Source organism: Parasteatoda tepidariorum, chromosome 9, assembly GCF_043381705.1.
Source record: "Parasteatoda tepidariorum isolate YZ-2023 chromosome 9, CAS_Ptep_4.0, whole genome shotgun sequence".
In the NCBI taxonomy this organism is placed as follows: Eukaryota; Metazoa; Arthropoda; class Arachnida; order Araneae; family Theridiidae; genus Parasteatoda; species Parasteatoda tepidariorum.
Window position 1 is genome coordinate 72,098,869 of NC_092212.1, and position 26,201 is coordinate 72,125,069.

The 26,201-nt window shown below is 28.4% G+C and overlaps 1 protein-coding gene across 6 annotated transcripts in view; it reads left to right on the forward strand.

Moving 5' to 3' along the window:
• Window positions 1–26,201, forward strand: part of LOC107453639 (major facilitator superfamily domain-containing protein 12) — a 39,267-nt gene that overhangs the window by 11,046 nt on the left and 2,020 nt on the right. For 3 of the 6 annotated variants that reach the window (XM_043049920.2, XM_043049921.2, XM_043049923.2), the window contains exons 2-10: window positions 9,721–10,047; window positions 13,388–13,595; window positions 15,594–15,708; window positions 18,122–18,307; window positions 20,283–20,375; window positions 20,461–20,553; window positions 21,141–21,320; window positions 24,058–24,152; window positions 25,399–25,529. In XM_043049920.2, the coding sequence (XP_042905854.1) occupies window positions 9,738–10,047; window positions 13,388–13,595; window positions 15,594–15,708; window positions 18,122–18,307; window positions 20,283–20,375; window positions 20,461–20,553; window positions 21,141–21,320; window positions 24,058–24,152; window positions 25,399–25,529 (1,411 nt within the window). In that variant the 5' untranslated portion in view covers window positions 9,721–9,737. Of the gene's footprint in view, window positions 1–6,865; window positions 7,212–9,720; window positions 10,048–13,387; window positions 13,596–15,593; window positions 15,709–18,121; window positions 18,308–20,282; window positions 20,376–20,460; window positions 20,554–21,140; window positions 21,321–24,057; window positions 24,153–25,398; window positions 25,530–26,201 lie in introns of those variants that run through there. The other 3 variants (XM_043049922.2, XM_043049919.2, XM_071185545.1) reach the window with 3 other exon arrangements.

Genomic DNA, 26,201 nt, shown 5'->3' on the forward strand with positions numbered 1-26,201 from the left:
CCATCAATAAAGTCTGCCCTCCCTACAGGGAAAGTTAATAAACTAAGTCACAATTATGGCTATTTCTTTTCGTTTTATGAGGATTGTGCGTTGGTTTCTGACTTAAACATAATATTAATGATACGGTAGACAAAATCATCTTGTTTCTGCTAAATAAAACCTAATAATGAAAGCTTGAGCTACCCCTTTTTCATTTTTTGCATATAGAAACACGTTCTTTTAAATCGTGTTAAAAAATTTGCTTAAAGATTTTACTACTAAATAATACGACTCCCCAAAAACACATAATATTAGATAACATTGGAAAACCAACAAAATCAAACGTTAAAGACATAACTTTCGAATATTAGTAAGATACAAAAGGTCGTTGTTTTCTCTTCACTATATAACGGGACATTCTATACTAACTAACATTTTATCTAGCTTTCGCCGTAATATTATTTTGAATTGATTTTGATGCTATATAATATTAGATTTTATATTTTCTGTTATTATCTAGAGTCGTATTTTTGTTTTCGGATTGAGCTCGGATTAAGTTTTCGGAAATCAATTCAATATTTTGGATGGAACCGGAAATAATATAAATTCTTTCAATATCAGGATGTTACGTTTATGAAGCGTTATGTGAACAGGCTTTATATTCCTTATTATTATTATGACTTAATTTTTTTTATTATTGTTAAGAATAAGGTAAAGTAAAAAAATACTCTAAGTTTTATTATTGCGATTTGAGTTTAAATTTACACTTAATTTTACTATTAATGATAGTTTTATGTAATCTATGAAATTCTTGAAGGTCGTGAGCATTAAATAATTTTAAGAAAATTAGTATCACAACATAAATACAGCGTAAGGTTTGTCATATTTTGACTGTTATCCCTTATTTGGGCTATATTTTCGTTTATTTTTTGGGTAGCAACATAGCATGCTTGTAAAGTTAAGTGAATTTGTTTTCTGCTAAAACTTCTTCTTCTTTCAAATCCCCATTTCTAGCCTAGCTAGGCAAGGTCCATGAGTTTGTTCACCTTCAAAAAGTCTAAAACAAGTAAGGGTCTTTCTATAAGGTCTTGTTTTAAATGACCGAGGCAGTCCAGTAGATGTTCAGGGGATGCCTGGGCCAGTGGCGTAGCGAGCTTAACTCGCGCCCGGGGCACAATACNTCTTCTTCTTTTAAATCCCCATTTCTAGCCTAGCTAGACAAGGTCCATGAGTTTGTTCACCTTCAAAAAGTCTAAAACAAGTAAGGGTCTTTCTATAAGGTCTTGTTTTAAAAGACCGAGGCAGTCCAGTAGATGTTCAGGGGATACCTGGGCCGAAGAGCACTTGGTACAGAGGGAAAAACACTTTTCTCCTCCAGAGTACCTCAGTGATTTCAGGTGTCCACAGCCGAGACGTGTAATGGCAGTTTGAGACTGACGGTCTTTATCAGCTGCCAAACAGCTACCCGGTCTGGTACCAATTGTGACTTTTTTTCTTCTTTTCTTTCCTCCAAGCCCTGAGAATGTACCTAGGTTATTAAAACCCTTAACCATATAGCCCAGGACTTGGCCGCTGGTCCAGCTGCACTCCAGCCTAAATAACATGATATTTAAAAAAATTTAAAAATTTAAAAAATAAAAAAAAAGAACAGATTTTACTGAAAGCGTGGAATTTAAGAAGAAATGAGACAAAAAAAATATTATACATGTGAAATGGGAAGTTATTAAAATTTTAATAGATAGTCATTATCCGCTAAGAAGTTCATTACTGTTATTAATCTTTTGTTTAAAGTATTGTTTGTAATAAAAGTTTTCTGCCAAATTTCTAAATTTGTTGGGCTAGGTTGACGACTATGCCAGGAGACAGTGTAGGAACAACTAGTGAGATAATGTTCAGGCGAACCTTGTTGGCCGCAGGTGCAAAGATCAGTATCTGTTATATGCAGGTAATTAAAGAATGTTGGGAATGGTCCATGACCCGTCAAGAACCAGATGACTTGTTTTGGAGGAATTGTTTTAAAAAAAGTAACATTGTTAATAATTTTGAATAGACGTCTGCCTCTGTCTGAATTATTCCATTGAAATTGCCATTTTGTTAGAAGAGAATCTTTAATACGTCGTTTAAGATATGAAACTGGAAGTGGGTATACATAATTTTTCGGTTGTCTCGTAGATTGTTTAGCTAAATCATCTGCTTTTTCATTACCTACTCTATTGCTGTGTGCTTTAATCCAGGAAATTTGAATTGATGTGTGTTGTAGTTCTTGTTGAATATCAAAAGAAATTCTATTACTTGTGCCAAAATCAAGTATTGATGATATTGATGATTTTGAGTCTGACCAGATTACATAAATATCGTTATTATTGAAGTTTTCAGTGCTCTTAATATATTTAATGCATTCAAGATTGCCAACTGTTCGGCTTGAAAGACTGAAATTTCCTTGTCTAATGTGTAGCTTTGTGAATGTGTAATATTGAGGAAAGCGAAAGCTGTGCCTGTGTTTGTCTTCGAGCCATCTGTAAAATAGTTTGTTTTTCTGTTAAAATCAAAATTATTCTGTTCTACTAAAGTTATTTTGTTAATTGTGTGAAAAGAATTATGGCGATGTGGTATTTTTAGCTTTTTCTCATAGTCTAGTGTATTATACGTTATATTATTAAAATTGGCATCTTTTTGGAGGTGAGTTACGGTTGTTGAACAAGATATTGACATAATCTGTTCTGCGAGAGGAGGAATATTTGTTAGTACTTGAAGTGCTGCCGTTGGGGTAGAATAATATGCTCTACTCATGTTTAAAAGAAATTTTCTTTGAATAGATTGTAAAGAGCGATAAATACGTGGAGAGATATTCGTAGCCCATAGGCTGCAACCATGAGCTAATGCGGGAATTATTACTGTATTGTATATTAATTTTCTCGCTTTTTGGTTGATACCCCATGATTTTTGGTTGATTTTTTGAAGCGAATTTAATAATATTTTAGATTTTTGTTTTAAAAGATTAATGTGAGAACCCCAGTTTAATTTTTTATCAATGACTACTCCTAGATATTTAAAATGGTTAGAATGTTTAATTTTAATATTATTGATTTTAAATATTGCACTGCGATCTGTGTTATAAAAGTGGATGTAAACTGTTTTTTCTATAGAGAGATTTAGAGCATTTTGAATAATTCATGCGTGAATTTCATTAAGGGAATTATTAGTAATCTCTTCCAAATTTCTCCTTGAGTTGGCAAAAGTCAGTATAATCAGATCGTCTGCAAAAGCTTGGATCATATAATTTTCGGAATGTATGTTAAGCAAACTATTGATAGTAAGATTCCATGCTGTAGGACCAATACATGACCCCTGGGGACAACCTTTTGAAATGTTTTTAGTTACGTAACCTTGATCTGTTGAAACAATTGCTTGTCTATTTGTGTTTATACTTTCTATGAAAAGGCAAAGATTAGAGGGAATATGATGTTTTGACAACTCATTATTAATTATACTATATTGAATGTTGTCAAAAGCACTTTTAATATCTAAAGATATAGCTGCAACTTGTTTGTAATTATTTTTTAGGTGTGTTAAGTTATCATTAAAATTATCCAAAGCTAAATGAACTGACTTGCCGAATCTGAAACCGTATTGAAAATCTGAAAGGGCGTTTACATTTTCCAAATGAAAATTTAGTCCTTTAATAATAAGTTTTTCCAGAAATTTACCCAAGCAAGGTAGAAGGGTGATTGGGCGATAAGATGTTAAATGTTTTGTATCTTTGCCCTTTTTTAGAAAAAGTAAAACCTGACCTTTCTTAAAATGATCTGGGAAATAATTTAGAGCAAGACATTTGTTGAAAAATTTAAGTATTAAAGTACTGAAAAATGAGAATAAAATTTTAACTACAATGTAATCTATTCCATCGATGCCGGGTGCTTTTTTGCTGTTAAGAGACTTAATTAGGCGTTGTAACTCATTGTGTGTGAATGGGGGATCCGGTGTGTTATTACTTTAAATTAGTGGACGTGTAGGAATAATATTATCGTCAGGATAAAGATTTTTGAGAATGCTGTTTGCTTCGTCAAGTTGAGAATTGTTGTTGTATATATTTGTGAGTATTGTTGGATATGAATTTGTTCTGAAGGAGGATTTATAATGGGCACCGTAAATATTCTTAGTGTTTTCGCAAAGAATCTGCCAACTTTTATATTTAGCTTGTATAATATGTTTTTTATATTCTGCTCTTTTTTTCTTATAAATTGTTTTATATTTATTAATAACCTCTATATCATTTGATCTTTGGAAGCGTCTTTTAATTGCTTGAAGTTCTTTTTTGTAAATTGTTAACTGTGCTGTCCACCAAGTGGCATTTGTTGGACGATGAGAAAGTTTAGTTTTGTAAGTTTGTTGACAACTTATAAAAATTTTATTAATTAAGTTATTCGTAAAACTGTTTAGGTCTGAATGATTTTGTATTGTATTTAAATCATCTATTAGGTCTAGGTTAAAAGTTGAAAAAACTTTTCTGAACTTATTGTGATTTCCGTATTTCGTTTTGAATCGCGTGAATGAGGAAAAAGAGTATGTGTTATTTGCTGGATTAATATGTACTTATGGTCAGAATTACTGTTTATATCCATTACATTCCATGTTGTGGATGTTAAAACATCTGGATTATTTGTTAAAGTAAGATCAGGAAATGATGAAGTTAAGGAGGTTACAAATGTCGGTGTCGCTGGCTGGGTATTAAGAATTTTCAAATCATTAGATGTTATGAAATCTAGTAAAGCATCGCCCCTGGCATCACTGTTGTTATATCCCCAGAAGTCATGATGAGCATTAAAATCCCCACAAATTAAAGTAGGTGAATTATAAAAATTTTTGTTGCTGTAATAGATTAAATCCCTCATTAAATTTATTTCGTTATCACTTGGAGAGTCATAAAAAGAGATTAAAATTAATGGAGAATTATTTGATGAATTTATCGAAATCAAAACTGAATTTTGTAGGATATCTAACTGCAGAGGAGTTACTGTTTTATTTTGTATGAATATACCGCTTTTATCATCTGCCGACAGGAAAAGTTTCCAAAAGCTTGGGTATCCTATTATTGTTCCTTTAGGAGAATATGGTTCTTGAAAACAAACTATATCGATCCCGTGCTCAACAACCGTTTTTTGCAATAAAAAGATAGCTGCTTTGCACCTTTGAAGATTAATTTGTAGAATGTTAAGTCCGTCAAGATTTGTTGATATAGTATACTGTTTTATATCATTATTAAATTGGTTAAGCATGACTAAATGAAATTAATTTGAAATGCTTAGAAACTAAAGTTTAAACAATAATGAAAAATGCTTTAAAAATTTAAAAATAAATAAAATGAGGAAAAGTAAGAAATGGAAAGAAAAAAACAATATGGAATGTAAAAAGAAATGAATAAAATAAATTAATAAAGAAAGAGAAAAAAAATGGCGTTGAAAAAAAACTAATAGAGTAAAAAGTATTACTAGATATAGAGAAATGTTAATAAGCAAATATATATGTCTTTTTAGTAGGGATTTGTATAGACTTGATTGGATTGACGTAGCTCTTTTAGTTCATGCAGGTAAGTTTACCCAATTGTGACTGGGTGGAGTGAGTCATGCTGATTTATTTTTGGCTTTAGAATTGGAGAAGAGCACTGAGGAGGTAAGAGACACTGGAGGCGCAGTGGCCTCTGCTGCACCTGCCTTGGCTAGAATATATGTCATTTCATTGCCTGATATATCTACGTGTGAGGGTATCCATTGTACATGAATTCGACAATATTTGGAGAGGTGCAAAAGTTTATAAAGAATGTTCGTGCTAGCATTGCCCCTCACTCTGTACCAGCTAGCCAAGTGCTGAACAGCGCTCTGCTAAAACTAAATGAATTTAGCGAAGTTTAAAGTTCTTTCAATTTAACCTTCGCTAAATTCATTTAGTTCGCTAAATTCATTCATTCAAATGCATTATATTATAAACACTGAAGTCCCGCAGTATCGTAAAGACACGGTTCCCAGTAGAACGCAGTGGTCAAGTATCACTGGTTACAGTCAGTTAGCGGGTAGGTAACCACTTAGATCAGTATACTTAAGGACCGAGAGTGTGCGGTATCGGTCCTCGTTAAACTGTTCTACAGTAAAGTGCTCTATTTCGCGAGCAGATCGTCGGGCTGTCAAATCAAGGGAGCCATCCCCTCTGCAAAGAATCAAAATTGCGATGGCATGTCTTCGAATCATCCTCAGCGATGTTTCTCAGACCATCGCCAATAGCCCATTGTGCAGCTCTAGCGCGACGTAAATAAAGTACCTACCTACTAAAAGTTTATTAATATTGGATGGCGTACTTTTAAAAAGCAAAAATAAATAAATCAGAAGTATAGTTCGACTTCCTAGAGAACTCCTCCAGACACCCGTCTCGCGTCGTGGCGGGTACTATGTTTACGAGGAAAGGTCACTTCGAATAGGGGTGTGGGGTGAATAGTTTTATCTTAATCTTAGCGTAATTCATCGTGAGTAAACCAATTGACACCTTCTTTCCTCCATCCCCCCATTAGAAATGTGCTCTCACTTGTTACCATAGCACCAGAGATTGCCCCAGACTTTCAGTCTGGAGGAGTTCTCCTCAAAGCCGCACTGTAGTAACGCAAAAGTCAGACAATATCAACCCCTTTGCCACCTCGGTTTAGTTTTATCCGGTCATCCATCCATTCGTAGTATCATATTGTTGACAAAAAAAATAATTTTTTTTATCATTACTTCTTTGGAGGTATTTAATCACTTTTTATCGCTGATAAGCAATCGATTTTCATCGATAATTATAATCCATATATTTAATCGATATGGGCCATGTGATTATCCGTCTGTCGCTCAGGTTTTATTTGTTTGTTTTCATTCGATTATGAAGTCATACGCCTTAGGACCGCTCAGTTCAACTTATTCTGCCATATTTTAATTAATTAAGACAATACTACTGAAATATTATGAAGAAAATATTAAATCATTTTATTCTTAACGTGTAAATAGTTGTTTTTTGCACTTTTTTTCTCCATCTAACTTAGTTAATTTATTTGGAATGCTGTTTGAAATGGGTCAGCTCATCTTAAATCAAAATATGTGCTATTTCACACTATGAATTGGCAAACTCTGGAAAAACAAGTACAAAATTTCTATACTATCTACTAAGTTCTCTTATTATCAGAGAGCTTTACTCCCATTCTTTTAAACTTGGTGAGATATTGAAAACTGCGTTAATTTTTTATATAAATCGCATCTTTTTTTCAAATAATTTCTTTGCTTTTGTTTATGCTTATTATTTTCAAGTAATTTCTTTGCTCTTATTTTCTCCTTTGTACAAAAATTTCCTTATGTGCTAGTGTATTGTGGGAAAATTATAATATAATAATAAAAGTATATTATAAAATAAAAGTATATATTTAAAGATACTTTTAATTTTATAATATAGCTTTTCTCTTGCTGCAGTACTGTTGGTTAGTGAATGTATGTTAGTTATTCACTATATTATTATTTATAAATATGCTGTGAAATAAAATTGGTAAGTTATGTCATTGATAAGTTATTATTTGGTTTAGTTATGTCTTAGTATTTATTTCTTTTGATATTTTAAAAATTCTATTTATATGCTATCATTTCGAAATAATTAATTGTTAAAAGAAACTAAAATAATTAAATTTGAGTGCAGTCAAACTAATAAAAATTTTGTTCAAGGTATAAATTAGCAATCGGGTGCAACTCTAATTTGGCAATTTTTTATATTCTTACAGAAAATTAGGAAAATTATTTAAAAGTGAGATTTTGTAATGATAAATAATCAAGATTTGTGGATTTTTATGCAGTGTCAAGAATAATAAGCAATTTTTAAAATGAATATTTTTAAAAATTATAATGTTTTTGTTTAAAATAAAAACCAATATTTAGATTTTAATGTATTTTAAATAATGCATTCATTAATTGTAGCTTTAAAATTATGTTCTAATAATTATTTATTTTAAAAAATTATCTCATTATGACAATCGCGAGAAAAGTTTCTAAAATTACAACTGAAAGATGCTTTCATAAAATGGGTCATTTCATCACTCAAATGCAGGAACCAAAATTCAAAAAGGATATTTTTTGCAAATTATGGTTGTTGTTTAAAGAAAGTGTTTAAAAAATTTTTTTTTTGATATAAATTAAGAATAACCCAGTTTCATGAGTAAAATTTTCAGACCCCTGAATTCATTAAATCCAACTGCAATGAGAAATATTTGACAATGTGGCTTCACTCAAAATATAATAGTGATTTCTTCAAAACAAGAAAAAGCTCACTAGTTCTTGAAAGTAATCACCATCAAAATGAGAACATTTAAAAAAAAAAAAAAAAAAAAACTTTTTTAATCTGATCTTAATGTATTTTAATGACATTAGTTTATTATCATTTACTATCATTTAACTGTTAATTATCAAGTAAAATAACTTGTGTTATCCATGCCATGATTATAATATGTCCCATGCAGTTATGTCCATGATTATAATATGTCCATGCCCAAGTAAAATAACTTGTGTAGCCATGCCATGCATGTCTTAACATTTCAAACCCTCAAAATTCTCAAAAACAGAGGTTTGTCTTATACATCAGTAATAAAGTTAGACATTTGTTGATCTTGAAATATCAATGCATCATAAACTCAAGAGTTAACCTTTATATGAATAACTGCATAAATTTACCTTTAAAACTTATCAGTTTGAAAAACTATTTTTAATATGTTATATCTATGCTATTAATTTTACATTTTCTCATTTTTTTTACGTAAAAGGTTGTTTTTTTTTAGAAACAATATTTTAATTTACATTTAAAAAATTAAGAATAAGTAAAGCTAATTTATTCAAAAATATTTTAAAATATATAACACGAGGCAAACTTTTAAAACGATACTATAAAGCTAAAAATTTGAAGATTTCAGAACATTTTGTCAGATTTATTAATCTTAGTGTTGTCATACAAACCCAATTCTACAATGAATTCTATTTCATCCTTATCTGTTGAGTCCCACAAAAAAATCATCTCCCCCCCCATCCAAAGAATTAAAAATTTCACATATTTTAAAATAATTTGCAATAGCATTTGAATTCACAATTTGTCACGCGTCTTGCATCGTTTAACGCATGACCTTGATAGGAATAATGATAGACTTGTACACACCCGACATACCAGAAATTCGCTATTTCGGAATCAAAAAGAGGTTGACTTATACAATGAGCAGGGTGCATAGCGTTTTTAAAAAGTGCTTAAAGGTGCTTATTTTTATTCGGGGTTTGTAAAAAGTGCTTAATTTTCTATCTCTTAAAAAGAAATTTTTTTGCCGTGTTGATTGTCGTTCTGAATTACAGAAAATGCATGATTTTCCATGCAATGTTTATCAGAAAGGTAATTATTTTAATTAGTATGTAAAGTTTTTGAAAATGATTTTATGTTTGTAAAATAAGAACTTCAAAAGATAGAAAAAAATAATTTTTATCACTGTAATTTTTTTTCGAAAGTGATTAAAAATGTTTTTTGAGTGCTTGAGAAGTATTTAATAGGTACTTATTTATTGTTGAAAAATCTGGCTTCCCTGACTGAGACATGCAGTTGTCTTGATTACAAAATGTAAAGTAAAAATTGTTTAAAAGCTCTAATTATACCTATTTATTTTTGCATTTAAAAAATATCTAAAGTTAGCGAATTTATTTATTTTAGGTTACCCTTGTTTAAAAATGGATGTAGCATCCATTTCTTTCTCTGGCTCTCGTCAGCCTGTCAAGCATGTTATACCTCTTGGAAGGCGACTAGCTTACAGTTGTGGCCATGTTTTAAATGATCTATGTGCTTCCATGTGGTTTTCTTATCTGCTTATATTTGAACATTCTGTTTTGAACCTGAGTAATTTTGTTGCTGGATCTCTGATGCTTCTTGGGCAGATTGCTGATGGTATATCCACCCCATTTGTTGGATTTGAATCTGATCAACCCAATGATATGTTCCTATGTAGGAAATACGGCAGAAGGAAAGCTTGGCATTTAGTTGGTATGAGCGATTATATTAATTATTTTTTTTTATGTAGCTTCAGGGTGCGTAGCATTTGTAAAAAGTACTTAAAGGTGCTTCTTTGGGGATTTCGTTTTTAAAAGCTTTTAAAGGTGCTTTTTTCAGCTGGCGTTTTTAAAAAGTGCTTTTTTTCTTCCCTTCAGTGATATCTGGTGGTTCTTTTTAATTTATTTTAATTTTATTCTTATTTATTTTATTTTACTTCTAACACTTTTTTTGACGTAGGGGGTAAGGGTACTTTTGTTCTGAGTTCAGGGTCAAGTTGAATTCACTCGGTGATGTGGGAAAGTACTGATTGTTTCGATTTATGCCCGTTTCTTTTTGGGTTTTTTTTAACGCTAAAACTTTTTATAAAAAGTTTTTGTTTTTCACTAATGTCATTGATTGAATATGAATTTTTTGAGTGCTTGAAAATTTTTTAAAAGTGCTTATTTTTGATTCAAAGATTTGGCTACGCTCCCTGAGCTTATCAATTTTATCCTGCAAGTAAAACTTTGAAAGTATGGGTTTTTATAGTTTTAGAAATGTCATTTCAGCCAACTTAGAATGAATTTCTCAAAGGATAATAAAAGGAAATTTAAATTACAATTGTTAGCAGAAATACTTTTAGATTTTGCCAGAGTTTAAAGACATCACTGTATGCTTATCAAGCATTTATATGAATGTTTAATTTATTTATAAGTGGTTACTGGGTCGACAGCAGTGGACTGGGTCCACTGTTGTCGACCCAGTCTTGGTGCTGCGGTCTGACATCACCGCTCGCTCTCGTTGCATCCCTCACGGGAACTTTGAAGTCCTCCTTTGCATCCGACACGATTTGTGGTGCTTTAGTCTTGCGTGACTCCGGGCCTTGTGCCTTTAGGTCCTCTTTCTGCCTGGCCTTAAGTGCTTTGTAGGTTTCGTAATGGCGGGGCATCAGTCAATTGGCGTATGGGCAATAATTGCCTGCGTCGCAACAACAATTTCCTTATTCATAAGTGGTGAAGGTCAAAATAATACATTTACAAATCCAAGACTAAAGTAGTTATTTTGCTATCACTTAAATTATAAAATTGAAAACTTCACTGCTATGAAATACTGTCACCAATATATATCTTCTACCAGAGTCAGTAAGACTAACTAAAGTTCATAATAAAATCAATAAGAAATTTAAAAGCTTTATTTTTTAACTTTATAAAGAGAGAAATAATTTTATTTGCTAAGGACTTATGATGCATTCCTTTTGAAAGATAAGGAATTAAAAGTTTATCATAAAAGATCATGTGTAGAAGGTCATGTTATAAGTCTAAAAAAGAAACTAATTTTCTTATTTTTAGTCCATTAAAAAAACTTAGTTTCTAAAAATTTAGTTTTGTGTTTTTGTTGGATTATGATCAAAAGTTTTATTCTCAATGAACTTTGTTTGTTCAGTTTAAACAATTGTAACTTGTATTGGCTTGATATACAGAGCTCCAGTTTAAATGTGGACATTATATAGTCTAAAAGTGGTCAAAATTTTAATTAATGATAAATTCTATTTGGTGATAAAATTGTATTGTAAATTTTGCTTACAGCATCTAAGAAACAATTGCTGTTATAACCCAGCTCAGAGCTTCACTTGAAATATCAAATAATTTGCAAAATCATTTTATCATGTTATAGTTTATTATTACAACTATTTTTATCAATGCAATTCAAAATTTTCACTAATATTTGTTTCCTAAATGCAACTGGGCTTATAGTTTTTTATTGAATGATTTTACTTGGAAAATAGTTCCTACATTATCAAAATCATGTGTTTTATAGAAGTTTCATAACCATGTGATTGCTTTGACTTGATCAGTAAATCAATGTTTTTACTTTTTCATTTATTTTGTCTTTTTTAAATACTATACTTTAAAAAAAAAAATTATATTTTCATAGCTGTTTTTCTGATTAGCAATAATTATATATAGATCANTCAAAATTATGTGTTTTATAGAAGTTTCATAACCATGTGATTGCTTTGACTTGATCAGTAAATCAATGTTTTTACTTTTTCATTTATTTTGTCTTTTTTAAATACTATACTTTAAAAAAAAATAATAATTATATTTTCATAGCTGTTTTTCTGATTAGCAATAATAATATATAGATCATCTTTTATTAAAATAACTTTTATATAGTTATTGCCTTAAAATTTAAATGTTAGATGTCAACTTTTATTCCTTAACTAATAAATTATTTTAAAACAATAAAAGTTCATGGTAGCAATTATTATGTATGTATTTTGTTTGATTTGAAAGTTTTATGAAGTATATCTTAATTATATCCAAATTTATAATTTATTGTTCAAGTTATAAATTTTTGTTGGTTATTATAATGAAATTTTGTATGTAAGTAAAAGTAGTTTTCTTATAAATATTGCCATCATGTTAAAGCATCTGAAATATTTTAATACCTTTATTATCTATATATAGACTTGTTTCTCATTTTAAATCAATGTTTAAAACTGGATACAAATTTGTAATTCGAATACACTTAATATTTTTATGAATATAGCTTAAGTGTTATATAGAAATATGTTAGTTAATATTAATATACTAAGAGATCAAAATCTCTAATTCTGTCAACTAATAGAGATTAATGTGTGTTTTTCTGATTATGTGTGCTATTAAAATTGTGTGAAACTATAATGTACTACTAATGGCTTTTACTTAAGTTCAGTAAAAAGATCTAAATATAATTCTTTAAACCACAATTCTTTATAAATTGCGTTAACTTTACAACCAATATTGGAGAATTTGTTGGAATTTATTTCTAATGCTCCTGATAATTTAATCTTTTTCTATAACTAATAAATATTTATTTGTATATTTTTGTGTTTCAATATATTTGTTCTTAAAAATTATATTAAAGCATTAAAATTGACATGTTTAGTTGGTAAATTTATTAATGACACATGAAATGATCTATTTAAGACAAAATTCTATTTAATACAAAACCTTGTGTTTCAAGGTTTGCATTATAAAGATCTTGTACTATACAATGATATCTTTAATTCAAATTTATTACTATAAATATATTACAAACACTATTTTTTATTAATAAATTAAAATTGATAGTGATCACCAGATTTGAAAACATTCAATTTAAGTGTAACAGTTAAAGTGTTATATAATGTGAGTTATGATCATGATTATGATTCTGCTACAAATCCATTATTTATGATTTTTTGAAATATTTTCAATTAACTTCCAAATTTTCTTAAAATTAAAATGAAGTTGTAATTTTTTTAAAGGGATTTGTTTATTCTTGATAAAATTACTTTTGATTTACAAAAAGTTTATTTATTTTTTAGGTACAATATGTGTGATATTTTCTTTTCCTTTCTTATTTATGGATTGCATAAGTTGTTCCAATTCATTCGAATATGCCAAGTTTATTTATTATGGAGCTTTCATAATTATTTTTCAATTTGGATGGGCCTCAACCCAAATATCTCACTTATCTCTCATTCCTGATCTAACACCACTCTCATGTGAAAGAGTTGAGCTTAATTCCTATAGGTAAGTTTTACTCCAACTTAATTTTAAAAAAATTTTCCTCACTGAAATTTTAAAATCTATTTTTATTTTGATGCAAGGATTTGTTTTTTATGCACTATCTTATAACTTTATTTGCAATCTTGTTATCTGCGATCATTCGATCATTTATTATTATTTATTATGGAGCTTTCATAATTATTTTCCAATTCCGATGGACCTCAGTCCAGATATCTCACTTGTATCTCATTCCTGATCTAACACCACTCTCATGTGAATGACGGGCCTCAGTCCAGATAATCACGATCTTTTATTATTATTTATTATGGAGCTTTCATAATTATTTTTCAATTCGGATGGGCCTCAGTCCAGATATCTCACTTTTCTGTCATTCCTGATCTAAAATCTATTTTTATTTTAATGCAAAGATTGGTTTTATGTGCATTATTTTCTTATAACTTTAACTTTATTTACAATCTTGCAATTCACGATCGCAACGCTTGAATATGCCACTCCATGTTTTGACTCTCCTTCTCAGTTATATGGATATGTACTACAATATTTTACCCTTCGATAATACTTTTCCTGTTCAATTGTCAAAAATATTTCTTAAAATTTCCACAATGTATTCTTTTATAACTGTGGCTAATGCAGTTTTTAGTTCCATACAGTTTCCTTACATAAAAGCTTTTTATCGATTTCAAAATCAAGACTATACTGTACTTCCTTCTCTTATGACACTTGAGATTAGGTTTACCTGAATCTGAGTCAAACATCAAAATTGTCAGAATAACTTTTTTAGCCTGGAATAAGAGGCTTGGTTATCCTGAGAATATCTAGAACAGTGGTTTCCAACTGGCGGCCCGCGAAGCCTTTTTTTTTTTTTGTGGCCCACAAACTAAAATATATTAGTTGTCATTTTTTTGCGGACAATTTTCGTAAAAAATCTGTATGAGTTTAAAATTCTTTGCTTACTAATAAGAACCTAATCTCTTAGTTTTTGTGTAATTTAACATACCAACGATACAAAAAAAAAATTCTCAGGTTTTGCATCCATGAAAATATTTATTCAAGTACAAAAATAATCGTGTATGTTGCTCTTTTTTATTTCATTTTTTGTATTTCGTGAATATAATTTATCATGTGTGTATCAGAAATTTACTCAAAGAAATTCTCCGATTTTGCTTTTTGAAACCACTCATTTTGGACGAAAATATTTACACACACTTTTGTAAATTTAAAATGTAAATATCTATTGTCTGGTGGTTGCAGCAGACAAACTGCAATTTTCTCATTGAACATTTTGTGTGCTACTATATAAGTTTTAATACCAACCTTTTTAAAGTGTTAGATATCTGTTGCACACTAATTGTTTAATACATAGGTGCACATTAAAGTTATTGTAGCCTGATTTTTTTAATATGCAATTAAATATTTTTAAAAATCCTCTTCTTATTTTAATTTGTATTTCAATACTTTTGTTTTGTACAACTTGGTAAAAATCTGACAGTAATATTTAATGTTCCTTCAAACATAAAAGAGTATTACGTAAAATTATGATAAAGTTGCGGCCCACCATTTGATTTGTGTCTTTAATTGTGAACCCCGGTCTCATGTAAGTTGGAAACCCCTGATCTAGAATCATGGAAACTACCTTCTGGTATCGTGCCTTTTCTTGTTCCGTGACAAACACCCTTGGGCACCCTGTGACCAAGGGTCCAAAAAAATTATATCTGGCATCCAATATTTTATTATAGACTTATTGTGTTAGGATAAACTGGAGTGCTAATTGTTAATAAAGTTATTTTGGTTAAGCATAATAAATTAGTAATTAATTTTTATTATTAAGTATGATTTTTTTAAATTTTATTCAGAGTTTTAAGTACTAAAAACACTTGTTATAATATAATTAAATTAATTTTATTTTGCTCTATTTGTTTTACTCAGCAAAACTTCATCCCTATGTAAGTGTTTGTATTGTTTAAGATATATATTTCAATAATATAAATTTGTTCTTTTTAGATATGCCATGACAGTCGCGTCTAATATTTGTGTATATACAACATTATTAATTGTCTTAGGTGTAGCTAGTGGAGAAGATTCCCATATTGGACCTACAGATCTGCACATATTTAGAGTAATTATTTTAAATTATGTTTATATAACTGTTTTAGAGCTTCTTTATACTCTTGTAATATTACTTTATCTTTATTGTTAGTTGTTTTGAAAAGTATATTGGAAATAATTATAAGAAGGTAAGAAAAGTTATATTCAGCCTACACAATTTTTTTTCCTTTTAGTTGCAATAACCTTTAAAGTGCATGTTAGAAAATCACTAGAAAGGCATATTATAAATTTGAGATTCGCTGTTTTAACCGTAGATCTTGTATGTGAAATAGTCTTCCAACCTTTTGATAGTTTTTAGCAAAGTCTGAGTGTTGTAACATCCTCAAAGTTAGCAAATACTACACTTAATCTGTTATCTATATTTTAATAAAAAGTTGGTATTTTCCTTAAACCATGCTGGTTTGTTTGATTACATAAAGAAATAATAAAAATAAACACATTTCAATTTGTAATCTATGAGTCAAATGTTCTTAGGTTTAATCATTTACTTTCTCAAGTTTCACTACTTTAAAAGTTAAAAAAAGCTATTCAGTTACAGAATTATATATTTTATTCAATATTATATTTTGCTATAATTTATTTGAATCATTTCTATTCATCATTTTTAAGAGTCTTTATTTTGTTTTACAGCATAATTCAACTCTTTCTCTCTCTCTGATTTAAATTTTAAAATATATTAATTTATGAAAGATACAAAGATACAGAAATGGATATGCAATAGTTTCAGCTCTATGCACAAGAAGTGTCTATAGAACCTCAGTGTCTATTTCAAGCATTGAGATAGGTTTTTGTTTATAGAACCGAAACTATAGTATGACTATTTCTGTACCAGTATTTGTACATTTATTTGTATTTTTCTTTTTGTTTTCCCTTATTCATATGTAGCAGAAGGTATACCCTATGCTCTCATTTGGATATACTGTTAAATTAGTTTTTTTATTACATAAAGAAAAGTTGTTTCTCTTATTTTGCCCCAGACCAATTATTTTTTTTTCTTTTTTGAAACTGACTGTTATCATCCACCGGGGCGATACTTAAAAGGCTATCAAAATTTTTCACATATCCTAGAAACTATTTGAGTAACAAGGTATCCACTCTATTCTCAGCAAGCAGTGTAAGCCTAGGTCGGGATATCCTGGTTGGTCTGGCACTGGTCCTATCTCCAAGTGTCCGTGGGTTCGTTCCCTGTTGGTCGAAGACTCCCTGTGTAGTAAATGGTGACTGATGCACGTTATATCTGTCGAATCTCAAAGTCCTCCATGTTTCCATAACAAATCAACACCTCTGGGAATACTGATTCAGGAGTTTCCTTGTCTTCTGTATTGGTTCAAAATTACAAGGCTACGGAGTTGAATATTAGTAGTCGTAAACCCAAAACTGGGTCGGCTGTTCAATGACGGATATAAAGAAAAAAAATAAACAGCGTAAGCCTAGTTTTCACAGTTAATTTAAAAATACCACTGGGAAACATGAAATTCTAGGCTTTCTCTTCCGAATCTACTTTGGAATATCTTTGAGTATTATCAAAGTGATCAATACAACTTTTCTGCTGGCGTGTGTCAATTTATGATTTGCCATTAAAATTGTTTTATATAATTAACTCTGTCTGATTAAATCTTATCCTATAGTAACTTGCCAAAGCTAATTTAGAGAATAGTTCTTGTTAGTTCTTTTATTATTCCCACATTTTTTAGAAAAGCATTTCTTTGATTTTTTACTATAATATTTAAATTATAAGCATTTATGAATTCAATACTCATATCTAAACTTGTAATAAAAGTAATAATTTTTGAATTGAAATAATGAGTAGTTTTAGATAATAATACTAAAATTTTATTTTATGAAAGATTTCTGAATTTGTATATGAATTCTTAATATATATAATTATTGTAGCAATATATTAAATGTGTATGATAAATAAATTTTTAAATTATTTCTAAAATTACACTAATTTAAAGCGTGTAAGTCTGAAAATTTTAACCTTATTCTACAACTTCAACCTTCAAACCTTAATTCTACAAATCTTGGAGAATTAAGGTTTCTCTCGAGAGAAGCTACCCTGAACTAATAAATGTTTCTTTAAGAAAAAGGTAAATAAAAAATGTCCCTCATTCATGAATTTGATAGAATATGGTTTGAAGTGGTAAAAGACACAGACTAAAAATTTTTAGTTTTCTAACTAAATGACTTATAATTAAACCTTTAAAGCAATGTAATAAATAAGATTTGCTTAATGTAGTTAGATAACTTAAAATTATTCTATATATTTTTATCACATATAAAGTGAAGGATTTANTGTTGTGCATCTTATATATATATATATTGCCTGTTCACTTATTAAAATGTTGCCTGTTAATAGATCGCAGTACATCATTAAATCATGCATGATGCATTTGCAATTGACTCAGATTAACATGTTTTAGAATGTTGCACTTGCAATGGTCGGTGTTGGTACTGTCTTCTCATTGATCTTCCATCTTTTTGTAAAAGAAGAGGATCATCCTCATTTTGCCATTGAACAGCAGTGCGTAATCAATGAAGCTAGCAATATGATTGAAAAGCCACATTTAACTTGGAGTGATTGGTTTTTTCAACCACAATTTTACATGGTAATTATTTTTGTCAATGTTTGCAAATAAATAGTAATATTATATTTCTCAAAGTTTTTTATTAATATGAAATTTGTACAGAAATCATGCTGTTAACTGTGTTGTTTGCATTAAGTGTTTTAATTTTTCGAAAGTTAAAATAAGATTACACACAAAACAAAATCTGTAAAAATTTTACACACACACATCATCATCATAGTTGGCCAGACAGCCCAATGTAATCTAATGCCTTCCTTTGACGATTTCTTCATGGCGACTTCCGATTTCACACACACAATTCTATGGAATTTTTTATACAGTGAACTTACAATTGAAGAGCTGAGTTGATGGTAATTTGACATTTTAAAGAATTTGAATAAATTTGCTTCTAAATTTTTACAATAGGAAGTAAGGATTATTCCTTGTCTGCTGGCTTCCAGTTTGCAAAACTGTATAAATTCATAATACTCCTTTTAAATGTACTTGATTAAAAAACTTCATTTGATTTATTTAAGTATATTTTTCTACCTCAGTTTCTTAAGATTATTTTTCTAATTCTTTTAATTGTTTGCATCATATCATTTTCAATCTTGGCATTTTAATTTGCTTCCAAATGAGAGACTTTCTTACATTACCGAGACTATTTGTTTCCAAATCCACTTTGTATTTTCTTCCACTTCAAAAATACTCAAAACTCATTTAATAATTTCTTCCTCTAAAATTTGTAAAATTTAAATACCTGGCATGTTGCATATAATGTTGTATAGCTTAAAACATAAATAAAATATTTCCCTGAGAAAACTTTTTTTCTTTGTCATTTAGCATCTTGTTCTGCTCAACTCTTTAATTATCAGTGTTTTTTTTTTTATCCTGGATCTTTTTTGAAATAGATTGATTGTAATAATAAAAAAGACCTTAATACTCTAAAGATCAAGAGACTACTTCTCAGGGCTTGGGAGCCAATGCAAAAAAAAAAAAAAAATTTTTTTTTTTCTTTTTAAGTCTCATAGAAAAGCAAAGTTTTCAATTTTTTATATTACTATTAAAAAGGATCTAGGTTTTGTTTTTAATTTTTGAATTAGGTAAATAGTAATTATCTGAAATGGCCATGCACTGGATTATTCATATGGTTTTTAGATTTGCATTAACCTAATTTCATTTATATTTATTCCTTTAATAAAAATCAATAAAGTCAATTTACTTGAGTGTAAATATTCAGAAATTTTAGTAGTTACAAATTTGTGTTGTCTTCTTTTATATTTTTATTAAATTATGCACTTAATGTTTAATAGTTGGATTTTTTTTTTTAAAAAAAAGAGTTGATGATTTAGTTGTTGAGCCTACCAATTTTACTTCATTATAAATATTTTTTTTAAAAAATTTATTTCTAAATCTATGTCTTTATTAATATTTTTTTAGCATTTTATGGGATGATTTCAAAAAAAAAAAAAACAACTTTTCCTATATCCAGTTTTCTATGGCAGAATTTTTTTTTATCTTTCTGCAACAAATCTCCTTAAGCACAAATATATTTTTGCAAAATATTTTTAACAGTAGTAAATATATCGGTTACCAATTTATAATAAATTAAACACTTCTTTAAGTTTTTGAAAAAGGTCTTGATATATAGAATAAAACTTAACATAAAATTTTTTAGTTGTAAATGTAATTTTTTTCCTCAACACAACAAAAATAGTTTATTGTAGTATTATCAAAACAATTCTGTTGAGAAAAAAAAAGTTCTGCAGAAAACCTGTTTTGGAGATCCATACCAAAATTTTGCAGAGCCAAGCAAAAAGAAAATGTTTGTTTTGTAATGGAGAATCTTTCTGCAAAAACTCGCAAATGTTCGGTGGCAGGCAATGTTATGGTCGCCACGATTCTGCAGTGGAGATTAGTTTTTGTACCCTACCTATTTTAGAAATTCTAATGCTTACAAATCTTTGTTTTATTTAACATTTTATATCATTTAAACTTTTCATTTATTATTTGATAGGTTGCAATTCTGTATACTTCTACGAGACTGTTTTTTAATATATCACAAGTTTATATGCCAATGTATATTCAGGATACACTTAAGTTACATAAGGTAATTGATATATGTTTCTTCTTTTTTTATTTTGTAATATTACACTTTATAAATGCTCATCTTTAATTTTTATTTAAATTTTCAGAGTAAAATAGCCATTATTCCCCTTGTGATATTTTTAAGTGGATTTCTATCATCATTTATAGTGAAATTTATTAATCGTCATTTTGGTAGCAAAGTAAGTGTTTATCAAGTATAAAATATAATTGAATTTCTTTGTGATGTAGTTGTTTTAGTTTTATCTTTTGGATTAAATTTACTTGTGGTTTTTGTTTTTAAATTCTTTCTTTTTTTCCAGTTATTTATTTATTTATTTTTTTTGTCAAATACTACAGACAAGTGTATGTTTAGTTTAATACATAAATATTTTTAACTTACCAATTTTTTTTGAACAAAGTGTTTATTGCAAATCAAGTAGTTTCACTGATGTATTTTTTAATGTTTAACATTTCAAAATATCGGTTGCTATGACAATTTTCAGTATTTATTCTTAGTTCTCTGTAAAAATAGAAAGAAACATACAAATGTAATAAGTAATATTTACTCAACTACTAGGCAAGAAAAAAAGTTAAAATTTTAAATCTTTTTTTCTTTTATTTTTGAGCAATTCTTTGCACTTAGTTTAATGGGGAAAATGTAATATTTAAAAAAATGTTTAAATTTTTTAATATTTAATTTAATTAATTTAGTTTGAAAAACCAGGAGTGAATTTTATAGGTATAATTTTTTTATTTAATAATTTTCTATTTTTTTTCCTCCTTCTAGATTACTTACCTAATAGGTTGCATCTTAGGCCTTGGGGCTTGTGTTTGGATTCATTTTGGTGAAGGAGAGACTTACTGTCAATATGAATTATATGGTGTTGCAGTTCTTATTGGAGTAGCTGGATCTACTCTTTTAATTATGTCCCTTGGCATCACATCAGATCTTATTGCAAATAGCACAGTAAGTTATTTATTTTCATAATCAAATGAATTTCAAAAATGCAAATGTTGAACAGATTTTTTCTTTTCAATTGTATCTTTTTTTTAAAAAACAAAACTGTAGTCATGTAGCAATCATTAATATTTTATTGTTTTTGCCTTTGCTTTAAACCTATATTTTCTGTATGTATATATATATATATATATATATATATATATATATTCATCATTTATTTATTTGTACTTTAAAAAATAGAGATGTAAGTTAAGTATTCAAGGTTTCTGAAGTTAAGTCATTCAATCTGTGTACTAACACTTTTCTCATTATAATTTATCAAGATGTTTACAAATAGCAATAATGTTGTGCATGTGTCTAATATACCAACAGTATTTATTGATACATGCTAGTAATACCTTAATTAATTATGCAGTGGTTTTGGAAATTTTTTACTAATCAAATATTTTTGAGAAATCTTTCCTGAAACATTTATAAAAATTTTGCAAAACTTGAACTTATGTTAACTTGAAAATTTAATTCCCTCCTAACAAAAATTTTCAAGTATCTTTAAAATCTAATCATGACTGATTAAGAAAACATAAAAATGATTTTTTTTCCCATTATATCATGCTATGGTAAAATTGAAATAAATAAAAAATTCATTGTATGTTTATTAAAAATATGTTTCATTTTATTGATCAGATTACTGACTTAAATTATCTGTTGTGCATCTTATTAACATTGCAGTGCCGTAATTGTCAATATTATAATATCTTTTGGAGTTGTTTTTGAAATATTCTAGACAAAATACTAATAGCATTTGCTATATTTTTTGTAAGATTTTGTCTAGACCTCAAATGAACTAAAGATTGGACAAAATTTACCCTCAAATGATCAAGACTGCATTGTATTGTATCCTACTAAAATTATCTAATACATTGATTATTTTTGGATTGAAAAAAAATACTTCTCAAAAAGCTCTAATTTCACAAATATATTGAAACCAATCACTATCACAGAGTTTGTGCTCCCTCTTCCTAGCTGCCTACTGATGCATATTGTTAATAATAATAATTAAAAAAAATAACTGCTAGTGCAACTATCTTAGATTCTTAACATTAAATCATAATATTTAGAGAACCCCCAAGCATAAGGAAAAACTTAAAGCTGTCAATCGGAAATTAAAATTAGTTTTTAAAGCAAGTTGACACGCCAGCTATCTTTTCGTATCTATTCTTGTGTTTATTAATATTTACAGAATCTAGTGTTGCCACCATATTTTTTTTGTTATTTCTACTTGACTTAAAAAATATCTTATGACCAAAAATTTGACAATAAATATATTTTGTTGGGAGAAGAACAGAGATAAATAATTATTTTGATGAAAGTTTCTCATTAAAAATCATTTTTCTAGTATGTGGTACATTTGCATATTTTTAAAAAGCAAGAATAACAAAGAGCCAAGACATTTATGTAAGATTACAGTGTTACCAACTTATGTAGAAAATTAAGAAAGTGCCAAGTTAGACAAATCTTCATGTTTAAAACTATATATCATTCTAAAGTTTACAAGCTATATATCTTTATTGATAAACATTAGAACAAATTACAGTAATTTCACATTCACTAACACTTTGACTACTCTTTCAAAAGAATAATGAAACTTGGTCATCATAATTTCTATTACAATATAGTTATAGCACATAACAGATGATACTAATGTATAATATTTTATTGCTGCAAATTATAAAACACTATGCATAACTCAAAAAAAATTTTTTAAGATCTTTTTTTCCTTGAAGATATATTGGCTCTAAGAGTAGTTAATTTACTAGTGGATATTTATTTTTCTTTAAAGTTATATTAAGTCTTTATGAAGAAATCCTTGAAACATGAGGTTTTACTTTATGTAGAACATTCACATATCATTAAGCATTTCATCGAACATTTCACACATCATTAAACTTACCACTAAATGTAACAATATAAATCTGTAGCAGATCAGTATTAATGCTTAAAAATATTATAAAACACAAAAATTGTTTGTTATTCACAAAATTAAAACAAAATGATATTATCTGGAGCATTGGAAATAAATCCAACAAGTTTATCAATTTCGGTTTGCTTTAATGATTTTAAAGTTTTTGACGTGTATGGAGAAATGCGATATATAAAATTGCGTTATTGCAGAGGTATACATGATATGTACAAATGTTTTGTGGAAAATCTGTCACCCTTATAGAAATTTCTTTAATATTACTGATTATTATACAGTGTAACTTTTGGTTACTATGATATATCCATTGCATGCAATATATAATAAAAAAAATATGCATTATAAATAAACGGTCAAAAATTCCATATTCTACCCCTTAGTTAAGTTTAGAAAAAACCTGTACAGTAACAGAAAATCTAGTTAGTTAATAGCTAGTTATATCTTCAAAAAACTGCCAAGTTTAAAGAAAATGTGCTGGTATGTATACCAATCGATGTAGATTTTAAAAAAAATTAAAACACTAGAAAAAATTTGTTTGTTTTTTTTTAACGAATTTCCTTAGAATAAGGTAGCAGCAAAAGGGTTGAAATTAGATACAAATTTGATAAATTGCTTGAAGAGAAAATTTTTAATTAAGATTTTGCGTTTGCTAAAAGCTTTTCATTTTATCTAAGCCTGGTGTTATATATATATGTTATACTGTATTTGTTGTAATTTGTATTGTTGATTTTTATTTTATCCTAATTGCTTAATTTTTGTTTCTAGACGAGTGGTGCTTTTGTATTTGGATGCATGAGCTTCCTTGATAAGTTGTCAAATGGTGTTGCTGTAGAACTTATTCAGGTTTTTCATCCATGTTTGTGAGTAATTTCCTTCTTTTTAAACTTCTTATGAATTCAAATAGTATTTTTGAAAGAAAAAAATTTTTATTACAGATTTTGTTTATTGTTACGCTGATAACTGTTAGCCATTGTAGATTATGATTGATTGATATTGATCACATGGTGTTTTTCATTTTACTTATGGGATGCTTCTAAGTATTCAAAATTCTTGAATTAGTTCCAAATTGCATTTTTGCTGACAAATGACAGAGATATTCTTAATTTTGGTTCACTAGCTAATATCTATCTACCAATGTAACATTTAAGTTTATGCTTTTTTTATTTTCATTTTAACATCAATGTTTTAAAATTAAAAAAATTTACTTTGAACAAAAGATGTCTCTTTAATATACCTGCCAAGTCTCCTGTTATTTAATGAAGACTCCTGTATTTTATGACTATCTCCTGTTTATCTGTATATTCTCAAATTTCTCTGTATTTGAAGAAATTTAAAAAAAAAAAAAATTTGGGTGTTAAAATAACCGCTGATGGCAAAAATACTTTTATTCCTCAATAAATTGTGCCTCAACAGATAGTGCACTGTGGTATATTGAGTGTTAATAGTTAAAGTAATTATAGATAATGGTTCAAAAAAATCTCTTTTAGATTAATATTTAATATTTTTTACTTCACTAAATGTAAGTGCTTATATTATTTCCAGTTTTGAATTTCTTTTTTTGACTTACCTAATTATATATGATGTATCAAAGCTTTATTCGTAGCCTGAAAAATGTCGCTAGTAAAATCTCCGTTATTTTATTTCATTAATGTTGGCAGATATGCTTTAATACTTTAGCTCAATTTCATAACTTAAGGTTTGAATAAGCATCCAAAAAGAGTGGCGGAAGATTTTCCTGAATTAATAGTTAGTCTTGGTACCTATCTATACATATTTTCCAAATTTATGTAGCCCTTAAAAAATTTAAAAAGTCATCATCAAATTAATTATTTTTTTCTTATCAGTTTCAGGATAAAATAAAAATATGATTTCCCTAATATATCTATGATTTAAGAATGTGTTACATTTCATTTTACTTAAGGAATATTTCTGGTAATGGGTTATGATTTTGTTATTTTGAACTTGGTTGTCTTTGAATTTCTTATATTTGTTTTACAAATATGCCTTAAATCTGTGCTCTCAAAAAGATTGAAAAAAAATTAGCCATTCCAAGCATGTTAGACAGTCTTTATCTGTATTCAAGAATTATTATTTTTTTTTTTTTAGAACATGTTGTACTAGTTGCAGATGGTATTACAGATATATACTCGAGTTTGCTTGTGGAGGTGCAATACTTCTTGGATTGATTTCCCTAGCTTGTCTTGCTACGCAATCTATAGGAGAAAGAAGGAATGAAGGTAACTTTACACTGCTTTCATTGTTGATATTATTCTCCTCTAGTGTTTATCTTTTCAGATGAGTATAGTTACATGATTCCTTTTTTTTTATTTTCTTCTCTTTTTGTTTTCCAAAGCCATTTTTTCTTACCCTGAATAAATAATATCTAGTGTTATTTTTTTTATCTTGAATTTGGTGCTGGTTCACCACATCCAACTCTTGTTCTGACAACATTTGCCACTCAGCCAATTCTATATTAAAAAAAGTTGTAACGTTATTATAATATTCTTTTTGCAACTTGTATTTTCATTTAAAAATATTTAATAATGCCATGTCTATGTCTTGAAATCATTGTAAAAACAGACACATAAATTGATTATATCAATTGCTGTTGAACTTCTATTAAATGAAACTATTTTCAGGATTTCTTTTTAAAATAACTTCTAAAAAATGAGGTAAATTCTTTGTTTAACAAACTTTCCTTGTGATCCGATTCCCCCCCCCCCTTTTTCTTAAAACGTTTCTGAGCATTCCAAATTTATTCTTTCTTTTAAATCGTTTTATATTGAACATTGACTTTGAATTGGTTTTACCGGTTGCTTAACTCAATGAGAGCAATAAAATCTATCACTCTTTGTTTTTTTTATCGAGGAAGTGCAAACTTTTTACTGCTTTCTAGAAGCTTTTTGATG